This window comes from Pongo pygmaeus, chromosome 17, assembly GCF_028885625.2.
Source record: "Pongo pygmaeus isolate AG05252 chromosome 17, NHGRI_mPonPyg2-v2.0_pri, whole genome shotgun sequence".
NCBI classification, from domain to species: Eukaryota; Metazoa; Chordata; class Mammalia; order Primates; family Hominidae; genus Pongo; species Pongo pygmaeus.
The window spans coordinates 38,037,623-38,060,748 of NC_072390.2; the positions used below are offsets into that span (position 1 = coordinate 38,037,623).

At 44.9% G+C, this 23,126-nt stretch overlaps 1 protein-coding gene across 4 annotated transcripts in view; it reads right to left on the minus strand.

The window, feature by feature from the left end:
- ANKRD29 (ankyrin repeat domain 29) overlaps positions 1–9,800 on the minus strand; it is a 64,350-nt gene extending 54,550 nt beyond the window's left edge. For 2 of the 4 annotated variants that reach the window (XM_054461045.2, XM_054461046.2), the window contains exon 1: positions 9,561–9,773. In XM_054461045.2, the coding sequence (XP_054317020.1) occupies positions 9,561–9,581 (21 nt within the window). In that variant the 5' untranslated portion in view covers positions 9,582–9,773. Of the gene's footprint in view, positions 1–9,560 lie in introns of all 4 variants that reach the window. The other 2 variants (XM_054461044.2, XM_063653493.1) reach the window with 2 other exon arrangements.
- Between the last annotated feature and the right edge of the window lie 13,326 nt (positions 9,801–23,126).

Consider the following 23,126-nt stretch of genomic DNA (forward strand, 5'->3'; position numbering starts at 1 on the left):
CTCAGGCTTGCTGGTTCCAATTTTATAAGTAACAGCAAGGACAACTAAGTTGAGATCTTGCTCTGTATCAGACAGTGTGCTAAACAATTTACCGCTTTAACTCATTTAATTCCAGGAGCAGCCCCATGAGGTAGTACAGGCATGTAATATATAATGATAGGCTGCATATATGATAGTGGCCCCCTAAGATTATGATACCATATTTTTACTGTACCTTTTCTACGTTTACATGTGTTTAGATATGCAAATGCTCACCACTGTGTAACAATTGCCTACAGTATTCCATTCAGGAGCATGCTATAGAGTTTTGTCACCCAGGAGCAATAGGCTACGCCATAGAGCCTAGGTCTGCAGTCGGCTACACTCTCTACATCTGTAGTAAGTGCACTCTATGATGTTTGCGCAATGAAGGAATAACCTAACGTGCATTTCTCAGAATGTGTCCTTGTTGTTAAGTAATATATGATTAATATAATTATTCCCTTTTTTTTTTTTTTTTTTTTTAAGATGGAGTCTCACTCTGTCACCCAGGCTGGAGTGCAGTGCCATGATCTCGGCTCACAGCAACCTCCGTCTCCCGGGTTCAAGCGATTCTTCTGCCTCAGCCTCCCGAGTAGCTGGGACTAAAGGCACCTGCCACTACGCCTGGCTAATTTTTGTATTATTAGTAGAGATGGGTTTTCACCATATTGGCCAGGCTGGTCTCGAACTCCTGATCTCGTGATCCGCCCACCTTGGCCTCCCAAAGTGCTAGGATTACAGGCGTGAGCCACCGCACCTGGCCTAGTCCCATTTTTTCTTTTATTTTTTACTTTTTAAAGGAAGGCCCCTCCCCTCCCCTCTCCTTCTCTCCCCTCTTCTCCTCTCCCCTCTTTTGTATGGAGTCTCGATCCGTTGCCCAGGCTGGAGTGCAGTGGCACAATCTCGGCTCACTGCAACCATGCCTGACACTGACCACGCCTGGCTAATTTTTGTATTTTTGGTAGAGCTAGCGTTTTGCCACGTTGGCTAGACTCATACTCCTGGCCTCAAGTAATCCACCTGCCTCAGCCTCCCAAAGTGCTGGGATTACAGGCATGAGCCACCATGCCTGGCCTATTATTCTCATTTTTAAGATGAGGAAATTGAGCATAGAAATGAGTTAGTCAAGGTCACGCAGTAAGGATCTTGGCTCATCCAAATAACAGAGCCGAGATTTAAATCCAAATTTGGGCAGGGCGAGGTGTCTCACACCTGTAATCTCAGCACTTTGGGAGGCCCAGGCGGGCGGATCATGAGGTCAAGAGATCAAAACCATCCCGGCCAACATGGTGAAACTCCGTCTCTACTAAAAATACAAAAATTAGCTGGGCATGGTGGCACGCACCTGGAGTCCCAGCTACTCGAGAGGCTGAGGCAGGAGAATTGCTTGAATCCGGGAGGCGGAGGTTGCAGTGAGCCAAGATCATACCACTGCACTCCAGCCTGGTGACAGAGCGAGACTCTGTTTCCCCACTCCCCACCAAAAAATAAATAAATAAATAAATAAATAAATCCAAGTCTGGACTGGACACGGTGGCTCACGCCTGTAATCCCAAGCACTTTGGGAGGCTGAGGTAGGCAGATCACTTGAGCTCAGGAGTTCGAGACCAGTCTGGCCAACAACGTGAAACGCTGTTTCTACTAAAAATACAAAAATTGGCTGGGTGTGATGGTGCACACGTGTAATCCCAGCTACTCGGGAGGCTGCGGCAAGGAATTGCTCGAACCTGGGAGGTGGAGGTTGCAGTGAGCCAAGATGGCGCCACTGCACTCCAACCTGGGTGACAGAGCAAGACTCTGTCTCAAAAAAAAAAAAAAAAAAAAAAAGTCCGATAGTCTGTTTGGGTCCAGAGTCTGAGATCTTACATTTTACACCTTGTAGAAAATTGAGTGTCAACTTTCACATTTGTCATATTTTCTTCTCTCCCTACTTGCCCCCTTCCATTTACTGTCAGAATTTTGGCTAATACACTGCTCATCTGTACACTTCCAGAAATTGTACAGGAAGGAAGGGGAGAGGAAAATTTATTTGTACAGAACTGGAATTCTAATTAAAAGCTAAGGGGGGTAGAAATTTAAACTATTAGTTTAAAAAGGTTTAGAGTAATGTGGACTTCAATTGTACACTTACTAATTCAATCAAGAGAATATTAGCTCTACTCAATAATGAATTTCTATGATATTAGAGGTGACATAAAATAAAGATGTAGTGATGGATTGCAAAGCTATATGCAGAAAGATGTTTTTGAGACATTACCGGCTATTCTAAACCATTGTCCCACTTTGTGCTAAGTATTTACAATTTTCAGAATGCTTAATAAACATTAAGCCTGTAAATCAAAAATAAAATTTTAAGCCCCCCCACTGACTGAGTGGACCCCCCTCTTGGCCCAGGGGATCCCAAAGAAAACCTGAAAAGTTCAGGCCATGACAGGAAGGGAGGTCTGATATACCTCATTACACTTTCCTCCCTTTGGAACTTAGGCGCAACAATTAACCAGCATTAACATTAAAATATAGTTCACAAGATTCACAAAACAGACTCTTTGTAGAATAAGACACCCACTCCAACCTGGCTGGGGTATAGCATCAAATGACAGATAGCAGACCCTGAAGGGGTCTTTGAAATTCTTTTTTTTTTTTTTTTTTTTTTGAGACGGAGTCTCACTCTGTCGCCCAGGCTGGAGTGCAGTGGCGTGATCTCGACTCACTGCAAGCTCTGCCTCCCGGGTTCAGGCGATTCTCCTGCCTCAGCCTCCTGAGTAGCTGGGACTACAGGCACATGCCACAACGCCTGGCTAATTTTCATACTTTTTAGTAGAGACAGGGTTTCACTGTATTAGCCATATTGGCCAGACTGGTCTTGAACTCCTGACCTCAGGTGATCCACCCGCCTCAGCCTCCCAAAGTGCTGCCAAAGTGCTGGGATTACAGGCATGAGCCACCATGCCCAGCCTCCTTTTACTTTAAAAAATAATTCTCTGAGTTTCGTTTTACTTTAAAAGACAATTCTAACAAACATGTGTCTGTGTTCTCAAGCAGAAGAGATTAGGAGTTGCCAGTTGTTAAAGGAAGTTTGCTGGAGGCAAAGTGATACCAGTGAGAAGTCACTGATAACAGCTTGACGGAAAAACCATCAAAAGTAGATGCAAAGGGGTCATGTGGTTCAGATGCAAGCAGCCCTACATACATTGATTCTGAATCATCAAGAAGAGCCTAAATTGTGACTTATAATGCTCTATTTATTCTTCCACAGACTCGTCTAACAAACCAGGGCCTTTTTACCGTAGGCTTTGGAGACCCAGAGCCTAGGGCCTATAAGTCTTTCAGGAGCCTATGAAAATGAAAAAGTTCATTTGTGTTTCCCAAATCGAAGTTAATAAATATTCAATTAAATAGCTACAAAACATAACATCCTGTCAACTTTATTAACTGCTAAATTTGGTATTCATAAAATACTGATGCCACATTAAAATCATTTGTAGGTCTGATTTGCTCACTGCATGAGAGTTACTGATCAACTATGACAACTGCAGAAAAATGGACAAAAGGTAAATTAAATGAGTAACTTACAGCTAAATCATTTAAAAAGTAGTGTCACAAAATCCTTTCAAAAATTTTACAATAAAAAGTCTCTTTTATTATTGTGGCCGTGGGTGCATTTTAATATGATTGATAGGATGGGAGGTGGATAAAAGAATGTTGCTAATGCAAATCTTACACTGGCCTGGGACTCTGCTCTGGACGGACCTTCCCTCTGTGCCTTCTGGAAGTCCATTTCATAGTAAATCAATTCCTCTTCATCCTTTGCCTAGCGTAGAGCACTCCCTCTCTCCCTGCCTCAACCTCCTCAGTGCCTGCTCCTGGTGGAGGCAAGGCCTTCTCCCACATCAGCACTGCAGTGAATAGGCCCACCTGACTTCCAGGCCACTGCCCCTCCATTGAGGGGTACAAATCTCTGCTCCTTCAAGACTCAGGTCATCCCACCTTCCCATCCTTTACCTCACCTCAGCTGGCAGTTGTCACCTCCTGATCGTTCTTCCTTATTCATGGAAAATGTTGGCACCTGGCTTGGCAGCCTCCTTTCTACCTACCCCAAATCCTGACTTCATCCTGGGCTTCACTTTACAAAACATCAACACTCAACCTCACCTCCTTTCCCTTTACCCCAATGGGAGAGATTTCCTTCTGCCATTCTAGCTAGTTCCACAGCGAATGGAGCCCAGCTCAGGCTCACCGCCCCCAACTCCCTGAGAAATTCAGTCACTCAGCAAAATCATCCCCAAGCCTTCTCCACATTCCCTATTATGATTTAAAAATACTTTAAAAAATTGAGATATAATCTACATACATAAAATTCATCCTTTCAAAGCATACAATCCAGTGGGTTTTGGTGCAATCATAAGGTTGTGCAACCATCACCACTATCTATTCCAGATTATCTACCCATCAACAATCACTCCCCATCCCCTCCTCTTCCCCAGCCCCTGGCAACCACTAATCGACTTTCTGTCTCTATGGATTTGCCGATTTTGGACATTGTATATAAATGGAATCATATAATATATGGCATTCTGTGTCTGGTTTCCTTCACTGAATATGTTTTTACATTTCATCTATGTTGTAGCATGCATTAGTGCTTCATTCCTTTTTATGGCTGAATGATAGTCCATTGTACAGATTACCATGCTATGGACTAAATACTTGTGTTCCTCCCCAAATTCATATGTTGAAGCCTTAACCACCAATGTCTTGCGAGCCCAATCCCCTGCCCAGGTTGGTCCAGAAAGCAGGACCCACCACTCAGTGAGTTCAGAAGGCAAAGCACTGAACCAAAGAGGATTATTCTCAAACTTTAAGTTCTAATAATATTTGCCTTGCTAGGTATTGGACTTGCTTGTGACCTGTCATTCCTTTCTTCCAATTTCTCCCTTTTGGGGTGGAAACATGTATATCCTATGCCTGTCCCACTGTCGTATTTTAGAACCACAAAACTTGTTTGAGGACTAGGCATGGTGGCTCACACCTGTAATCCCAACACTTTGGGAGGCCAAAGCAGGAGGATTGCTTGAGTCCAGGAGTCTGAGATCAGCCTGGGCAACACAGGGAGACCCCCATCTCTACAAAAAATAAAAAATATTAGCCAGGCATGGTGGTGCAAGCCTGTAGTCCCAGCTACTCAGGAGACTGAGGCAGGAGGATCATTTGAGCCCAGGAGGTCAAGGCTGCAGTGAATCATGATTGTGCCAGCCTGGGCAGGCGACAGAGTGAGACCCTGTCTCAAAACAAAAGCAAAAAAAAAAAAAAAAAAAAAAAATTGTCTGATTTCACAGGCTCACAGCTAGAGAAGAATTTCACTTGGGATGAATCATACCTTGAGTCTTAGCCAATATCTGATTTAGATATTTAGATGATACTGTGGATTTTAGAGTTGATGCTGGAACTAGCTAAAACTTTGGGGACTGTTGGGATGGAATGAATATATTTTGCACGCAAGACAGACATGCCAGGAGGACAGGGGCTGAGGACTGAAAGTTTGCATCCCCCCCAAAATTCATGTGTTCAAGTCCTAATGCCCAGTGTGATGATTTTAGGAGGAGCAGTCTTCAGGAGTCAATTAAGTTTAAAAGAGATTGTGAAGGTATAGCCCCCATGATGGAATTAATGCCCTTAAAAGAATTAGAGATACCAGGGCTTTCTCTCTCGGTCATGTGAGGAAACGGGGCATGCACAGGTGGCCATCTGTAAGTCAGGAAAAGAGCCCTCACCAGCCACCTTGATCTCAAGACTTCCTAGCTCTAGAACTGTGAGAAATAAATATCTGTTGTTTAAGCCTCCCTATCTGTGGTATTTATAATATAAAACACTTTTTTTGTTTGTTTTGAGACAGAGTCTCACTCTGTCACCCAGGCTGGAGTGCAGTGGTACGATCTTGGCTCACAGCAACCTCCGTCTCTAGGGTTCAAGTGATTCTCCTGCCTCAGCCTCCCCAGTAGCTGGGATTACAGGCACCCGCCATAACGTCCAGCTAATTTTTGTATTTTTAGTAGAGACGGGGTTTCACCATGTTGGCCAGGCTGGTCTTTAACTCCTGACTTCAGGTGATCCGCCACAGCTTCCCAAAGTGCTGGGATTACAGGGATGAGCCACTGTGCCAGGCCCACATTTTCTTTTTATCATCAGTTTATGGACATTTGGATTGTTTCCACTTTCTGGCTATTATTAATACTATTGCTATGAATCTTTATGTTCAAGTTTTTGTGTGAACACGTTTTCATTTCTCTTGGGTATATTCCTAGTAGTGAAATTGCTGGGTCATGTGGTAACTCTATATTTAACTTTTTGAGGTTGGGTGCGGTGGCTCACGCCTGTAATCCCAGCACTTTGGAAGGCGGAGGCAGGTGAATCACGAGGTCAAGAGATCGAGACCATCCTGGCCAACATGGTGAAACCTGGTCTCTACTAAAAATACAAAAATTAGCTGGGCATGGTGGCGCGTGCCTGTAGTCTTAGTGACTCAGGACGCTGAGGCAGGAGAATCGCTTGAACCCGGGAGGCAGAGGTTGCGGTGAGCTGAGATCATGCCACTGTACTCCAGCCTGACGACAGAGTGAGACTCCATCTCAAAAAAGACAAAAAACAAACAAAAAAAACTTTTTGAAGAAAGACAAGCATGGTTTTAAAAATGACTGCATCGGCCGGGCACGGTGGCCCACGCCTATAATCCCAGCACTCTGGGAGGCCGAGGCAGGCAGATTACCTGAGGTCAGGAGTTCAAGACCAGCCTGGCCAACATGGTGAAACCCCGTCTCTACTAAAAATGCAAAAATTAGCCGGGTGTGGTGGCACATGTCTGCAATCCCACCTACTCGGGAGGCTGAGGCAGAATTGCTTGAGCCCGGGAGGCAGAAGTTGCAGTGAGCTGAGATCGTGCCTTTGCACTCCAGCCTGGCTGACAGAGTGTGACTCTGTCTCAAAAAAAAAAATAAAAAATAAAAATAAAAATGACTGCATCATTTCATAATCCTACCAGCAATGCATGCAGATTCAATTTCTCCACATCCTTGCCAACATTCGTCATTGTCTTGCTGATTAAAGCCATCCTAGTGGGTATGAAGTGGTATCTCATTACAGTTTTGTATTTGCATTTCCAAGACCATGGCTAATAATGTTAAACACCTTTTCAGGTGCTTACTGGCCATTTGTAAACTTCTTGAGAGAAATGTCTATTCATATGTCCACTTTAAAATTAGGCTTTATTTGTCTTTTTATTGTTGAAGTGCCTATCAGCATTTAAAGATGCTCAAGTCTCTACCATTTTAAAGCAAACAAACACTTGGTCAATTCCAGATCCTTGCTGCAGCCACTGCCTTTTAAAAAGAATCTCTGGGTTGGGTGCAGTGGCTCATGCCTCTAATCCCAGCACTTTGGGAGGCTGAGGTGGGCGATCACGTGAGGTCAGGAGTTTGAGACCAGGCTGGCCAACATGGCGAAACCCCGTCTCTACTAAAATTACAAAAAATTAGCTGGGCGTGGTGGCAGGCACCTGTAATCTCAGCTACTCAGGAGGCTGAGCCAGGAGAATCGCTTGAACCCGAGAGGCAGAGGTTGCAGTGAGCCGAGATTGCGCCACTGCACTCCAGCCTGGGTGACAAGAGCAAGACTTTGTCCAAAAAAAAAAAAATCTGTTTCTTGCAGAATTTCTTGAAAGAGTTCTCCACGCTTGTGGATTCTACCCACTCTCTTTCAAGCTATTGCAATCTGGCTCCTGATCCTAACACCACTGAAAGTGCTCTTGGCAAGGTCACCAGTGCCTATTCTGTTACTAAATCCAATGGACTTTTCAATTCTTTATTTGATTTCCCCGTGGCATTAATAAACATCAAGGCCCTCTTCATCTTTGTTGAAAGATTAGAGATGCTTGGTGTAAGTGACACCACATGCTTCTGAGTTTTCTCATTCGTCTCTGGCTGCTCTTTCCCAAATCTTCTTCAAGATTTTGCCCTCAGTCTTCTTATTTTCCACCTTAATATGGTTCCACTGGGCAATCATGTTCATTCCCATGGTGCCTACTTAACACTGCTGACTCCTAAATCTCATCTCTAGCTGCTGCCCAGACTTGCCTCCTGGGATCAAGGAGTGTATATCTGTTTAATCAACATCTCTGCTTGGATTCCCATCCATCCTCAAAATTTATCCCAAACCAAACGTTTTATCTTTCTCTCTCTTGCCTTCCCTACTGAATTATGCCGATTTAAAACTTTTAAAGTCGGCCGGGCGTAGTGGCTCACGCCTTTAACCCCAGCACTTTGGGAGGCCAAGGCGGGTGGATCACCGGAGATCAGGAGTTCGAGACCAGCCTCGCCAACATGGCAGAACCCCGTCTCTACTAAAAATACAAAAAATTAGCTGGGCATGGTGGCGCACGCCTGTAATCCCAGCTACTCTGGAGGGTGAGGAAGGAGAAATCGCTTGAACCCGGGACGCGGAAGTTGCAGTGAGCTGAGATCACACCATTGCACTCCAGCCTGGGCAACAAGAGCGAAACTCCGTCTCAGGAAAATAAAACTTTTAAAGTCATTCACATTCGTCTGCTTCGTTCCATTCTCACCACCTATGCACTGGTCCAGTACCATTTCTTAAAAAGATGACAACATCTTCCAGCTCCAACCCTCTTCTCCAAACCTAGCCAGAGATCTTTGCAACATGCACATCTCGCCATGTCACTCCTCTGCTTACATGAGCTATTGTCGGCAACGGGATTACAGTGGCTTCGGAGTCAGACACACTTGGGTTTCCGTCTTAACACCATAACTTATTGGCTGCAAAACCGTGGGTGAGTTAATTTCTCTATATCTTAGTTTTCTCATTTGAAAAAAAAAAAAAAAGAGCCACGAAGAGCACCCCCCACAGGTCTCCCCCAGGGTTGAGACCACACACATCATGTCCTTGGTTCAGAGTCAGGCACATTTGAACTGTTTAATACATTTTAACTACTATTTTTATTAAACCCTTTCAATCGAGGCAAATCAACCTCTTTCATCCTAAAATGTGGGGATTAGATGGAATGACTTTAATCAACTCTTTTGAGACAAGACGCCTTTGGACCCTGAAGCCTCCCTGGGTGCTGGCCACCCCTCCGGGGAGGAGGCACCCGTGGGTGCAGCTGGTACTCCTGCATGAGGACGCAGAGGGTCAGGGTCGGGGACTCCTTCTGCTGCAGGACAGCGCGGACCCCAGGCTTCTTCCCCGCCCCGACCTGTTACCTGGCGACATTCCCCGCCGCCCCGTCGCCGGGCACAGACTCAGCCGATCCACAGCCATGAGTGCGAAGCCTCTCAGGCAGGGCACGCAGGCAAACCGCAAACCCACAGGGCGCACCCAGCCCCGCCGCTTCCTCCCGGGCCTCGCCCGCAGCTGGAGGAGGGAGGAGGCGGCGGGCAGCGGGCGGCGCCCACCCCATCCCACCCCACCCGACCCCGCGGGCCCGGCCGCCCGAGCCCAGCCCCAGCCCCGACCCCGGGGCCCGCGGCGCTCACCTTGAAGGACATCCTGCACATGTCCGCGGTCGCCCGAGCGGGAGCTGGCGCGCTTCGGGCCCAGGGCTCCTTGTCCTCCCCGGCCCTTCACTCTCCCGCGGCGCTCGGCGTTCCGCAAAGGGGCGGCCTCCGACGCCGCGCGCTCCCGCCGCCCGACCCGGCAGCAGCCGCCGCACACAGGGCCGGGCCGAAGGGGCGGCGCGGGGGCGCGCTGCGCTCGCGCGCGCGCACACTGCACATGGGGTGCCGCGTGGACGCGCTCCAGGACCTGCCACACACGCGCGTACACAAACACCCCAAACTCCGCACGCACTGTGCACTTTCCACACACGTCCACACTTCCACACTCACTCGTCCACACACACACTCCAAACTCCACACACATTGTGCATACGCTCCACATTCCACACACACGGAGGTTCCACACACACACTTTCCACACTCACTCCCACTCACCCGCATGTACTCACACACAAACTCCATACATACCCTCCCAAATAGACTGGTCTGCCCCAGAGGACTCCCAACCTTCATTACAGCACAAATATTATAATGATGTAAAAATGAAGCTTGAGGAAAAAATTCGTCCAATAGCTATTTTCATTATAATTTCTTTCTCGGTTTCCTGAGAAACTTTTTTTGTCCTGGGGAAAATATCTAGGAAACAAACCTTTTGACTGCGCAAACAATAAGTGGTCTTTTCCTTTTTGAAGGACAAAGGCCAATTTTGGAATAGACTCATACCCCTCCTCCTCCTCCTCATTATTAATCCAGCAGTTCCCTCCTCCTCTAGGTCTGATGCTGCAGCCCTGGAGTATTGCAGTATGTGTGTCCACTCCTGCTGCCTGCCCAGGATTGGTTTGGGCGAAGTAAAACTGGGAGTTTTAAGTATAAACGGCAACAACAGCTCTTCGAGAGCATTTTAGAAAAGTTAAAGTGAAAAAGTAGCCCAGGCACAGTGGCTCACGCCTATAATCCCAACTCTTTGAGAGGCCAAAGGCGAGCAGATCACTTGAGTCCAGGAGTTCGAGACCAGACTGGGCAACATGGCAAAACTCTATCTCTACAAAAAATACAAAAATTAGCCAGGTGTGGTGGTACACACCTGTAGTCCCAGCTACTTGGGAGGCTGAGGTGGGAGGATCGCTTGAGCCTGGGAGGTTGAGGCTGCAGTGAGCCAAGATTCAGTCACTGCACTCCAGCCTGGGCAACAGAGCAAGACTCTGTCTCAAAAATAAAAATAAAAACAAAACAAAAACATAGTATAAAAGTGGATGTCTTACCCCCTCAAACTATAAGAATCCCCTCATTCATTCTTCCCCTCCTTCCCTCTTCTCAATTAAATTTGTAACGAATATTTAATTTAAAAGGTAAAAAACAATTACAAATAAAAGTTAATAATAAAAATTAAAATGTTAAACCGTGGATAAATTGTATTACTTTGTGCTTAAAACAACTTTAAATTAAAAACATTCTGAACTTTTATAGAAAATTCCAATTTTAAAAATAAGGACTCTAAACATTTTCCTTGCCTTGAGTGCCTATAAATGACACAGTTTTTAAGTTGCCACACAACATTATTATATAAAAATCAAGCATCAGAGGTTTTGCTTTAATAGTTTTTTGTTTGTTTGTTTGTTTTTTCTTCTCAGGCAGAGTTTCGCTCTTTCGCCTAGGCTGAAGTGAAGTGGCACGATCCTGGCTCACTGCAACCTCCACCCCCTGGGTTCAAGCAATTCTCCTGCCTAAGCCTCTCGAGTAGCTGGTATTATAGGCACCTGTCACCATGCCCAGCTAATTTTTGTATTTTTAGTAGAGACAGGGTTTCGCCATGTTGGCCAGGCTGGTCTTGAACTACTGACCTCAGGTGATCCACCCGGTTCGGCCTCCCAAGGTGCTAGGATTACAAGCGTGAGCCACCGTGCCTGGTCTGCTTTAATAGTTTTGATAAATAAAAGGGAGAAAGGAAAGAACTAATATTTTGAGTGTTTTCTAGGTACAAGGTGCTTTCCTTATAAACATTTTATGGGGTGAGTATTAACCCATTCCACGGATGAAAAAACTAAGATTCTGAGAGATTGGAGTAATTTGCTAATAAGTGATAGGGCTAGGCGTTTGTCTAGCTCCAAAGCCTGTTTCCTTTCCGTTACACTCGAGCTCAAAGCTGCTTTTCTCTGGCCAGGGTGCTGATGGGATTCTTGTCAGTCTCTGGAAAGAATGTGCCTAACACCGTCTCATGCATGCGGTTAAACTCATCTTCATATAAACATCTCTGAAATGGAACAAAGCTCTCATGGTCACGACAGGCAATTCTTTCTAAAATGGTCCACTCCAAACTTTAATAGTGACCCACCGGACCTAATACAAAATTTAATCTGTACGGCCCAGTTTTCTTATCCAAACAACTTCTCACTACCCAAACAGAGCCTCTCCATCCTTGTCATCCTGTCAAACAAAAGGGATAAAGGAAAAAACTAATATTTTGAGTGTTTTCTAGGTACAAGGTGCTTTCCTTATAAACATTTTATGAGGTAGGTATTATACCTATTCCATAGATGAAAAAACTAAAGTTCCGAGAAAATGGAATAATTTGCTAATAAGTGATAGAGCTAGGTGTTTGTCTAGCTCCAAAATCTTATCACTGCTCTCTTCCCACTATGGCTGTCTTTTATCTCCTCTCTTTTGTCTGCCAAATCCCAACCTGCCCAGGGTGTTACCCCCAGCTCAAGTTCCTGTTCCTACACCCTGGTTCTCAGTCATCTTCCTCCCAACTTTGCTGAGCTCTTGCCATGGTTCTGCTCTACACCACATCCCTCAACCTTGATTCCACAGGGTCTGGTATTGCTCTCAATTCTACTTCTGTTGCTTTTGACTTCTTCAGCAGAGTTGAAATTCTTCAAGGCCAGGCCCTGTGTCTTACATATCTTTTATTATCCCCAGGGGCTAATTTACTGCTGGAGGCATGGTAGGGGGTCAAAACTTATTCATCACTGAATTAGTAAAAGAGTCATGGGGTTGTGTTATCCAAATCTACCAAGTCAGAAGGCCCACTCTTATCCACAGACACGCATTACTCAGATGCACAGACATCTGTGTTGATCTCAAATGAGGCCACAGTTAGTCATTGTCACCTTCTGTTCACACCAGCACAGACCTTGATGTGTTTGGCCTCTATTTTGCACTGCCCCAGCTGATGGTCCAACAGGATTTGCCCTCGACAGATTTGAGAAGTAGGTCAATCTGGTCTACTGAGCTTTCCTTTTTTTCTTTTTTATTTCTTTTTTTTTTCTCAAGACGGAGTCTTGGTCTCTTACCCAGGCTGGAGTGCAGTGGCATGATCTTGGCTCACTGCAATCTCCACTTCCCGGGTTCAAGCGATTCACCTGCCTCAGCCTCCTGAGTAGCAGGGTTTACAGGCACGGGTCACCAAACCAGGCTAATTTTTGTATTCTTAGTAGAGATGGGGTTTCACCATGTTGGCCAGGCTGGTCTCAAACTCTTGACCTCGTGATCTACCAGCCTCTGCCTCCCAAAGTGCTGGGATTACAGGCATGAGCCACTGCGCCCAGCGTACTGAGCTTTCTAACTCTCTTTTTGTAATCAGCCTCCTTCATCCAACTAAGAGTTCATCCTGGACATCTTTTCTGTCTTTATTCTCTGTCTACTTCCCCATCCCACATCTTTAAAAATTTTTGTATCTATTTATTTTTTATAAGGATAGGGTCTCTGTCACCCAGGCTGGAGAGCAGTGGCAGGATCATAGCTCACTGCAGCCTGGAATTCCTGGGCTCAAGCAATCCTACTGCCTCTGCCTCCTGAGTAGCTAGGACTACAGGCACATGCCACTATACCAGCTAATTTTAAAAAAACATTTTTTTACAGATAGGATCTCACTATGTTGCTCAAGCTGGTCTTGAACTCCTGGCCTCAAGCCAACCTCCCACCTCAGCCTCCCAAAGTGCTGGGATTACAGGCATGAGCCACCATGCCCAGCCCTTATTTAATTTTTAATTTTTAATTTTTATTTAACTTTATTTTTTAGAGATAGGGGCATCACTATGTTGCCCAAGCTAGTCATTAAATCATAAACTCAAGTGACCCTCCCTGTCAGCTTCCCAAAGTGCTGGGATTACAGGTGCATGCCACTATGCCCAGCTTCCACCTCACGTCTCCCAGCTAGTTAGCTCAGTCTCTCCTAACCTATTGGAATTTACCCTGGATGAGGCTTCTTGCAGTGGGGACTGTAGCAGATATAGTTTTGAGTAATCTACCCAACACCCATTGCTCCCTTCCTTTCCCTACCAGAATGTCAGTTTTGCTCAGTTTTGTCCATCATACTCCCCCTGGAGATTTGCTTAAAGGGAACATAGCCCTTTGTTCCATCCAAAGTCCTCTTGTTTAGGCTGGTGATAGTGCTTGAATTAGGTGTGGGCAGGTGACAAATTCTGATCTTTGAGATGTCAGAGGAGGTGTGTTGGGGGCTTTTGAGAAAGGTTTCCTTGGTTGTAAGACATACCCAGGAGAAGATGGTCCTTCTTCCTTGGGACACTGTACTGTACAAATACAATGCCTGGAATGGCTGCAGCCACCTTGTGACCATAAGGAAAACTACCCCCTGAAGGTGGCAGAGCAGACCATGGTGTCACTAAGGCCCTGTATTGACCAATGGGGAATTCTTATTTCTCTCTTTTTTCTTTGAGATGAAGTTTCGATCTTGTTACCTAGGCTGGAGTGAAATGGCATGATTTCAGCTCACTGTAACCTCTGCCTCCTGGGTTCAAGCGATTCTCCTGCCTCAGCCTCCCGAGTTGCTGGGATTTCAGGCTCGTGCCACCATGCCTGGCTAATTTTTGTACTTTTAGTAGAGACAGGGTTTCACCATGTTGTCCGTGCTTGTCTCGAACTCCTGACCTCGTGATCTGCCCGCCTCAGACTCCCAAAGTACTGGGATTACAGGTGTGAGCCACCGTGCCTAGCTCACAATCTTTCTTAAGCATACAGTAACATAATGGGAATATGTATATTCTGCTCTTTACAAAGCATGATAATGTGAGCATTTCCTCCTAGCATTAACAGTTCTCTGAAAATCCGTAATTTATTTATGTATTTATTTATTTTGAGACGAAGTTTCGCTCTTGTTGCCCAGGCTGGAGTGCAGTGGCATGATCTTGGCTCACTGCAACCTCCCTGTCCTGGCTTCAAGTGATTCTCCTGTCTCAGCCTCCCGAGTAGCTGAAATTATAGGCACATGCCACCACACCCGGCTAATTTTTGCATTTTTAGTAGAGACGGGGATTCATCATATTGGTCAGGCTGGTCTCGAACTCCTGACCTCAGGTGATCCACCCCCGTCGGCCTCCCAAAGTGCTGGGATTACAGGCATGAACCACCGTGCCCAGCAAAATCCGTCTCTTAATGGCTGCATTTATATTGCATATACTATAATATATTCAACCTTTCTCCTTTTATAAAACCTTTACGTAGATTTTCATTTTATTATTAAAAATAACTCTACTCAGCCAGCCTTCACTAAAGGCATTTCTACTTACTGTAATGACACACACCCGGCGAGGCACATCGAAAACCAGAGGAAACTAGACGATGTATAGAGTTCTGCCGCCCAGTTTGTTAGCATCATTGCAAACCCTAAGATGGAAAGCATCTTTTGGAACCCTGCAATTCTACCATCCAAGAAAAAATATTCTTTTATGACTCTTGTACGGTGGCTCATGCCTGTAATCCCAGCACTTTGGGAGGCCCAAGAGGGCAGGTTGCCTGAGCTCAGGAGTTCGAGAACAGCCTGGGCAGCACGGTGAAACCCCGTCTCTACTAAAAATACACAAAATTAGCTGGGTGTGGTGATGCGCACCTGTAGTCCCAGCTACTCAGGAGGCTGAGGCAGAAGAATCGCTTGAACCCAGGAGGTGGAGGTTGCAGTGAGCCGAGATCGCACCACTGCACTCTAGCCTGGACAGAGCGAGACTCCATCTCAGAAAAAACAAAAACAAACAAACAAAAAACCTCTACACTTCCAGCCTGGGCAACGTGATGAAATCCTACCTCTACTAAAAAAAAAAAAAAAAAATACAAAAAATTAGCCAGGCTATAGTTCCAGCTACTTGGGAAATGAGGCTTCCTGCAGCGGAGATCTCATTTGCTTAACATTTTTCTATTGTTCTTTGGTTCACTGCTAACAGTCTTGTAAATCTTTGCTTACTTGCTGAAGCACTCTCTTCTTTGGGGTGGGGCATCCGAATGTTGCCACCTGGCAGGGTGCCCTGGCCCATGGAAGGCTGGTCCCGGCTTAGCTTTAAGTGAAGATTCCACTGCACTTCCTTCTTTTCCCTGGGGAGGAGGAGTCCCACACTGACATGGAGGAACTCTACAAAATGGCCCAATGATCCTCCAAGTAGCCAATAACCGTCTAGGTCTTTTTTTACTGTTTGCTTTTTCGTATATTCTTTTCATTTATTTTTGTTTTTATTTTTTAAGAGATAGAGTCTCACTCTGTCGCACAGACTGTAGTGTGCAGTGGCATAATCATAGCTCACTGAAGCCTTGAATTCCTGGGCACAAAGGATCCTCCCACCTCAGTCTCCTGAAAAGCTGGAAGTATAGGTGCAAACAACCATGCCTGGCTAATTTTTGCCTGCCTGCCTGCCTGCCTGCCTGCCTGCCTGCCTTCCTTCCTTCCTTCCTTCCTTCCTTCCTTCCTTCCTTTCCTTCTTTCCTCCCTCCCTCCCTCTCTCTCTCCTTCCTTCGTTCCTCGTCTCCTTTCCTCCTCTCCTTTCCTTTCTTTCCTTCTTTTCTTTTCTTTTTTCTTTTTTAGATAGGGTCTCACTATGTTGCCCAGGAGGATCTCGACTCTTGGCTTCAAGCCATCCTCCCACCTCAGCTTCTCAAGGTGTTGGGATTGCAGGCATGAGCTACTGCACCTGGCCTCAGATGCGCTAGTAATTTTGCTTTTATTATCCATCATAGTGATTTAAAAAAGTGTTAGATTTCCTTCACTCTAGTGATGGAATGGATGATGCTCCATTGGGGTCAGTTGCCCTTAGCACTGCTCCATCAGATGCTTTGCAGTTTAAAACATGCAGTGATGAACCCTGAATACATGGCAGGATTTCTGGGAGCCTCATCTGTGACCCAGTGGACGAGGCACGGGTGTAAAAATGCCAGCCTTAAGGAGCCTTCAGTCCCTGGCCAGACATCTAGCTGTTGCCTGAGTGTTTGATTTTCATTTGGATATTTAGCATTATTGTGTAACTCTCAGCTTCCAACCTTTGTTTAAGGAGAGTCTGGGCTAATGGTTGGAAAGTACCCTATCACTAATCTGGCCCTTGGGAATAGAAGCATCTATTATGAATGGGCCCAGAGGAGGCGTCTCCTAAGTGAAGCTGCCTTCGACATTCTGCTGAGGGTTCCAAGTATTCACACAAGAGCAGTATCTTTGAATGTACTGGGGACTCTGAATTCTGTCTAGTTGATGTATCAGTCCTTAGATTTTACTGCCAAGTTGCTAAACCCATATGGGGTAAAATGTAGGAGATACGTACACACAGACTTAGTTCTCAATTATTTGCCAATTGGCACTTGTTTCATTTAATCTTTAATTGAGCCAAAACCAAGAAGCCAAAAAAGCTGAGTTCAATCATTAGGGAAAATGGACAAAAAGACTCCTGTGCTATGGAAATTGTCTCACCACTTTACATGGGAGCAAGAGTGGAATGCAAAGTTAATTTTGTTTATGGCAAAAACGGATCTCCTGCCCCCATGGCTGAAATGCAGAAAGTAATATTTTTATTAACATTTGACTTTTGGGCCCTGTTTGGCAATTCTATAGTAATGTCACAAACTATATATAATATACCAGATTATAGTGTACATCTCAAGTGTGGCTGCAGCCTCATTCTTTCAATGAGGCTTCCTTAGTGGGCTTCTCACAGCTTAGAGGTAATATGGCAGCTTAGAGTTGCAGGGACCTCAGAGGGCTGAACATCAGATGGTGAGCCACATGGGGGCAGAAGCTGTGTGTGCCTCCTTTTGGCAGCCCCAATGCCAAATCCAGAGCCTAGCACATCGTTGGTGTTCACCAAGCATTTCTGAATAAATGAATGAATAAATGAATCCTCACAGATTATCTGAGGATCCACAAACCTCTCAAATATGAAACCAAAGTTTCTGAGGCACTTTCCTCTAACGAGATTGGGAGCCAGTGTTTGTGCGGTTCTTCTCATATTCAGAAATCTAAGGCATGTGGCCACCAGCTTCCAAGTGAGGCCACAGGGCAAGTGACAATAAAGGACATCATCTTATTTTCACGAGAGGAGTATTGCCTGGTAGAACAACTATCACAGCTTCACTGAAGGCAGTGCCTTCTCCCCTCCACCCCGCAAAGACCTGCCACTATGGGTCCCCAGCATGGGGCTTGGAGGGGCCTGAAAGTAATTGCTAAGGGGTCATGACTCCATCTTTGTGTATGTCTATGTATGTTTTAAATTAAATGATCACGTGTGTGTGTGTGTGTGTGTGTGTGTGTGTGTGGTCGGGGGGGGCTCAGGAATTTTGAAGTTGTACAAGGGACCTTGGACTTTTACAGGATGTCTGCTCCCCCTTCTCCCACTGTCCCAGTGATGCAGGTCAAACTAAGCTCAGGCCACAGCCCTTCAGTGGGCACAATTGGCTTTGATGCCTTCTATGAAGGTGTAGAATTCTTGGTTTCCCCAGCAAGTAGAATGGGGCTGGAGAAGGAACAAGAAGTGGAAAACAGTAGGGTAGAAATCCAGGTGATTTCACTGGAAAGAGAAATGTCAGAAGCTCCCAGAACAGCCATGATCAAACATGCCTTCTGGACTAAATGGTTCTTATAACATCCGCCTTCAGTCTGGTGCCAGAATTGTGACACAGTGGTAAAGTGCTGATCTCAGGGTGGGACGCATGCTCTGAGTCTTTCCTAGGCAAGCCCTGTGCCTGCTGGGGCTCAGCAGGTGGCCTAAGGGCCAGACTACTCTGCTCAATCATGAGGCCAGTCAGGCTCACTGAGTGGGCAGGGATCTGGGAAGCTTCCAGCAGGAAATGAAGAAACCTAAAGTCTGGTTCAGTGTCCCAGGGGATCTGGGGAAGACAGTAGGGGGAGGGTGATCAAGGCAGACCAGCTGGTGAGAGGAGATTAGGGCAGTGACAGCTTCCACAGAACTCCTGAAAGGCCCTCCAACACCCTGGGGCTCTGGCAAGGTCAAAAAGTGGGGAGCAGTGAGCTATGTCCAGTACAGGAGGCCAGCAGGTGGATCTCTAAGGATTGATGCAAAGAATGCTTCCAGGTTCTGAGAAATTGGCATCCCAGGCAGGCTCCTGGACAGAAATTCAGACACGATGGGTCAAAACCTGTGTCTAGAACTGCACATAAAAGCAATCACTAGTTTTAATTGGAGGCGTACTATGTATTAGCATTGCATTTGGCCCTTTCTAATTATTACTTCCTTCAGTATTCACAAATCTTTTTTTAAAAATTTTTTTGGCTTTAAGTTTATTCAATGCAAAATAATCCTCTCCAATTTTACTGAGGTGGCTGACCATGTCCACGACCAAATCTGCCCCTAAACTCAAACTCAGTTGCTGACCCAGCCCCAGCCTTGGCTTTCTTGTTGGCAACCAGGGGGCACAGCACTCCATCTGTAGGTAACTCTGTCGGCTTCCCCTCTTGTGAGTCTTGCAGGTTGCTCAGCCTCCAGGCCTTTAGGCCAAGACCTGCCAGTCTCTGGACAGCTGCAGCATAGGATGGCAGGCACAATCTCTGGGGGAAGATGAAGGTAATCACGGAGATACTGGATACCCTCGTTGGTAAGTTACCAATAGAAATGTCTCCAGGCAAACTGTTTCTTCACGTGGCCTTTGGACTTGAGAGACTGCATGGCCTTCATGACATGAAGGTTGGGCACATTCTTGTCTGCCAGCTCTGGGTGCTTAGCCTTCTGGGTGGACATCCTTCTTGTTCACCATGACTTCCTCCTTAAAAAGGAGTTCATAAATGGCAATCTGGTTCTTCTTAGACATCAAGATCTCAGCGGCTGTAGGGTCTGGAGCTGAGGCTGGAAAGAGTATTTACAAAACTTATGCCATGGGTAAAATTTTTCACATGAGGAAACTGGGACTTGGCCGGGCGTAGTAGCTCACGCCTGTAATCCCACCAATTTGGGAGGCAGAGGTGGGTGGATCACGAGGTCAGGAGATCAAGACCATCCTGGCCAACATGGTGAAACCCCATCTCTACTAAAAAAAAATACAAAAAATTAGCTGGGTGTGGTGGCGTGCACCTGTAGTCCCAGCTCTGGAGGCTGAGGCAGGAGAATTGCTTGAACCCAGGAGGCAGAGGTTGCAGTGAGCCGAGATCACACCACTGCACTCCAGCCTGCGAGACAGAGGAAGACTCGATCTCAAAAAAAAAAAAGAAAAGAAACTGAGGTTTAAATTTTTTTTTATTGTCAAATAAAGATGTAATATATTTAATGTGTTTTATGTGATGATGTGATATGTGTATACAGTGTGTAGTGATTACTATAGTCAAATTAATCTACGCATCCATCACCATCCATGCTGTACATGAGATCCCCAGAACTTGTTCCTGTGGTAGCTGAAACTTTGCAGCCTTTGACCAACATCTCTCCATTTCCTGCACCTCCTGGTCCCTGGCAACCACCATTCTACTCTGGTGGTAGATCCAGCCCTGCAGCAGACACTTTCACATACATTACATCATTTAACCTTCACAATATCTTTATCATCATTTTTTATTTCAGGTGAGGGATTGGAAGCATAGAGAGACTGAGTGGCTTGCTTCAACTCACACAGGAAGGAAGCAATAACCCAATTAATGGGACTGGGGCACGTGTCAGAGCAAACCAGCAGCAAGACTGCCCCGAGGCTGATATGCCATGGGAGAGGAAGAGACCTAAGCATTAAGGATGTAATACTTGCTATATACATTTAGTCCTCCTTAGCCTAAAACCTGAGTTAGTGACAATCTTGTAAGATGGAGAGAAATTTTGAAGATACACAACTTCAAGGAGTATGGCTTACATACTAAGTGCAGGGAGTGGCTTTCACCTGAAATAACCCAAACATCAGTTTGTTCTTCATAATGCATGAGTCACGGATTTAGCCCGTACATTGAATTCATATTATTAAAACAACCACCTTACAGGTGCTATTGTGGAGTAAGTGAAACGAATTTTAACTTTAGCATATGTGTCATTTCTTTTGAGTTGTCTAAACTTGGGTACAATTACTCATACTGAGCCAAGAGAATGAAGCAGGTTATTTCATGCCCTTTTAAAAAAGGTTGTAAAACTCTGATTTTTTTTTTTTTTTTGAGACAGGGTCTTGTTCTATCACCCAGACTGGGGTGCGCTAATGAGATCATGGCTCACTGCAGCCTTGACTTCCCAGGCTCTGATCCTCTTGCTTCAGCCTCCCTATTAGCTGGGAATATAGGCTCAAGCCATCACCCCTGGCTAATTTTTGTATTTTTTGTAGAGATGGGGTCTAGTCATGTTGCCCAGGCTTGTTTCAAACTCCTGGGCTCAAGTGATCCTCTCGTCTTAGGCTCCCTAAGTGCTGGAATTATAGGTGTGAGCCACTGCACCTGGCCCAATTCTGATATTTTGTATTTCTTATATGTATTGTTGAATGAATAGTAAAGATTTAACATAGTATTAGAGCATCATGAGGTTAGAAACTATCAAGTAATAATAACCAACAAATGATTTAAAAAAATTTTTTTTTTTCTTAGAGACAGAGTCTCGCTCTGTTGCCCAGCTGGAGTGCAGTGGCACAATCTCGGCTCACTGCAACTTCTGCCTCCTGGGTTCAAGCGATTCTCCCGCCTCAGCCTCCCAAGTAGGTGGGATCACAGGCGCCTGCCACCATGCCTGGCTAATTTTTGTATTTTTACAAAATAGAGACAGGGTTTCACTATGTTGGCCAAGCTTTTCTCAAACTCCTGACCTCAAGTGATCCTCCTGCCTCAGCTTCTGAATGCAGTCAAAGTGAATTGACCAATATTTCATAATACACAATACAACTGGGTTATGAGAAAGATGATCACATAGTTGGATGTCATGGCCATATGAAATTGCTAAAAAAGTTTGTAAACACTTTCAGTTTTTGTGCTTTTCTCATTGCAACAACAAACAGTTCATCCACTGGCACTGATTGAGAGATCATAGTTTATTTTAAATAGGCAGGACCACTCTGAAACCATCTCAACAGCTGAAAAACTAGCTTTCGTGGCTTTTTTTTTCCTTTTTAAATGCTTTTTGCTTATCCATGTTAGTGAACTTTTCAATACCTGATGAAAGGATTAAAGACACTTCTTCATTCAAGGTAAACCACACTTTTTCCAATTTAGACATAAGGGAGAAATTATTCCTTCTAAGATCAACCTATAGAAGGTGCATAAAGAATGAAAAGAGAAAATATAAAATATAACCCATAGCCAAGTGGAAAAAATGAGGTCAATGCTATGCTTAAAAGGAAGATTCATCCTGGTGCTGCTTAAAGAAAAAAAATTGTAAAAATAAAAAAAAAAAGATTCATAAATGGTCAAAACCCACTTTCAGAGAAAAACTATGAAATATGACTCTCACAAGATAGCTACAAAGTATTTGGCTTGTAGAATTCTCATAGATACAGACTGAAGACGTCTATTTTTGTAGAATTGTTATTTCTGGCACTATTCTTGATGCTTTGGCAAAAAGCATATTCACACAAACTTTTTTTAAACTTGGGATGAAGTTAATGGAACATTTTGGCAAATGCAAAAAACAGGGCATGAGACTCAAGAGATCAAATTTTACTTTTCCCTAGATACTTACTAAGGAGCAAAAGCCAAAAAATAAGGAAAAAAAGAATTAGAGACAAACTTAATTTTGTCTTCTTAAACACACTAACTACATAGAAAAAAAAAGTCAAATTCTAAAAGCTCAATTTCCCAGAAATGTCTAGAAGTAATCGGAAAGAATATTTTGTATTTCACTTATGATGCATTAAAGCATTTAAAAATGGAACCTACACATAGGTGACATAATCAGCTCATGCTGGTGATTAGGAAGAAGAGGCAGGACTCTTTTCTTTTTTGAGACAGAGTCTCACTCTGTTGCCCAGGCTGGAGTGCAGTGGAGTGATCATAGCTCACTGTAGCCTTGACCTCTTGGGCTCAAGCAATCAAGATTTCGAGTGTTTTGGTTGTCTATTGTGGCATAATAGACCACCTTCAAAACCAGTGGCTTAACACAATAACTATTCATTTGCTCATGATTCAGCAATCTAGGCAGCTGGGCAGTTCTGCTGGTCTTGCCTGGAAGTCTGTCATGCAGGTACCATCATCTGAGGGCTTGAATGGGACTGTAACATCCAAGACGGCTTTACTCTGCTACGTCTTGTGTGGTCTCACGTACTCCAGGACCTCTTTCTACATACCTTTTTTCTCTAGCAGTAGTTGGACTTCCTTACAGCGTGGAATCTGAGTTCCAAAAGGGAGATTTTTTTCTTTCTTTTTTTTTTCACACA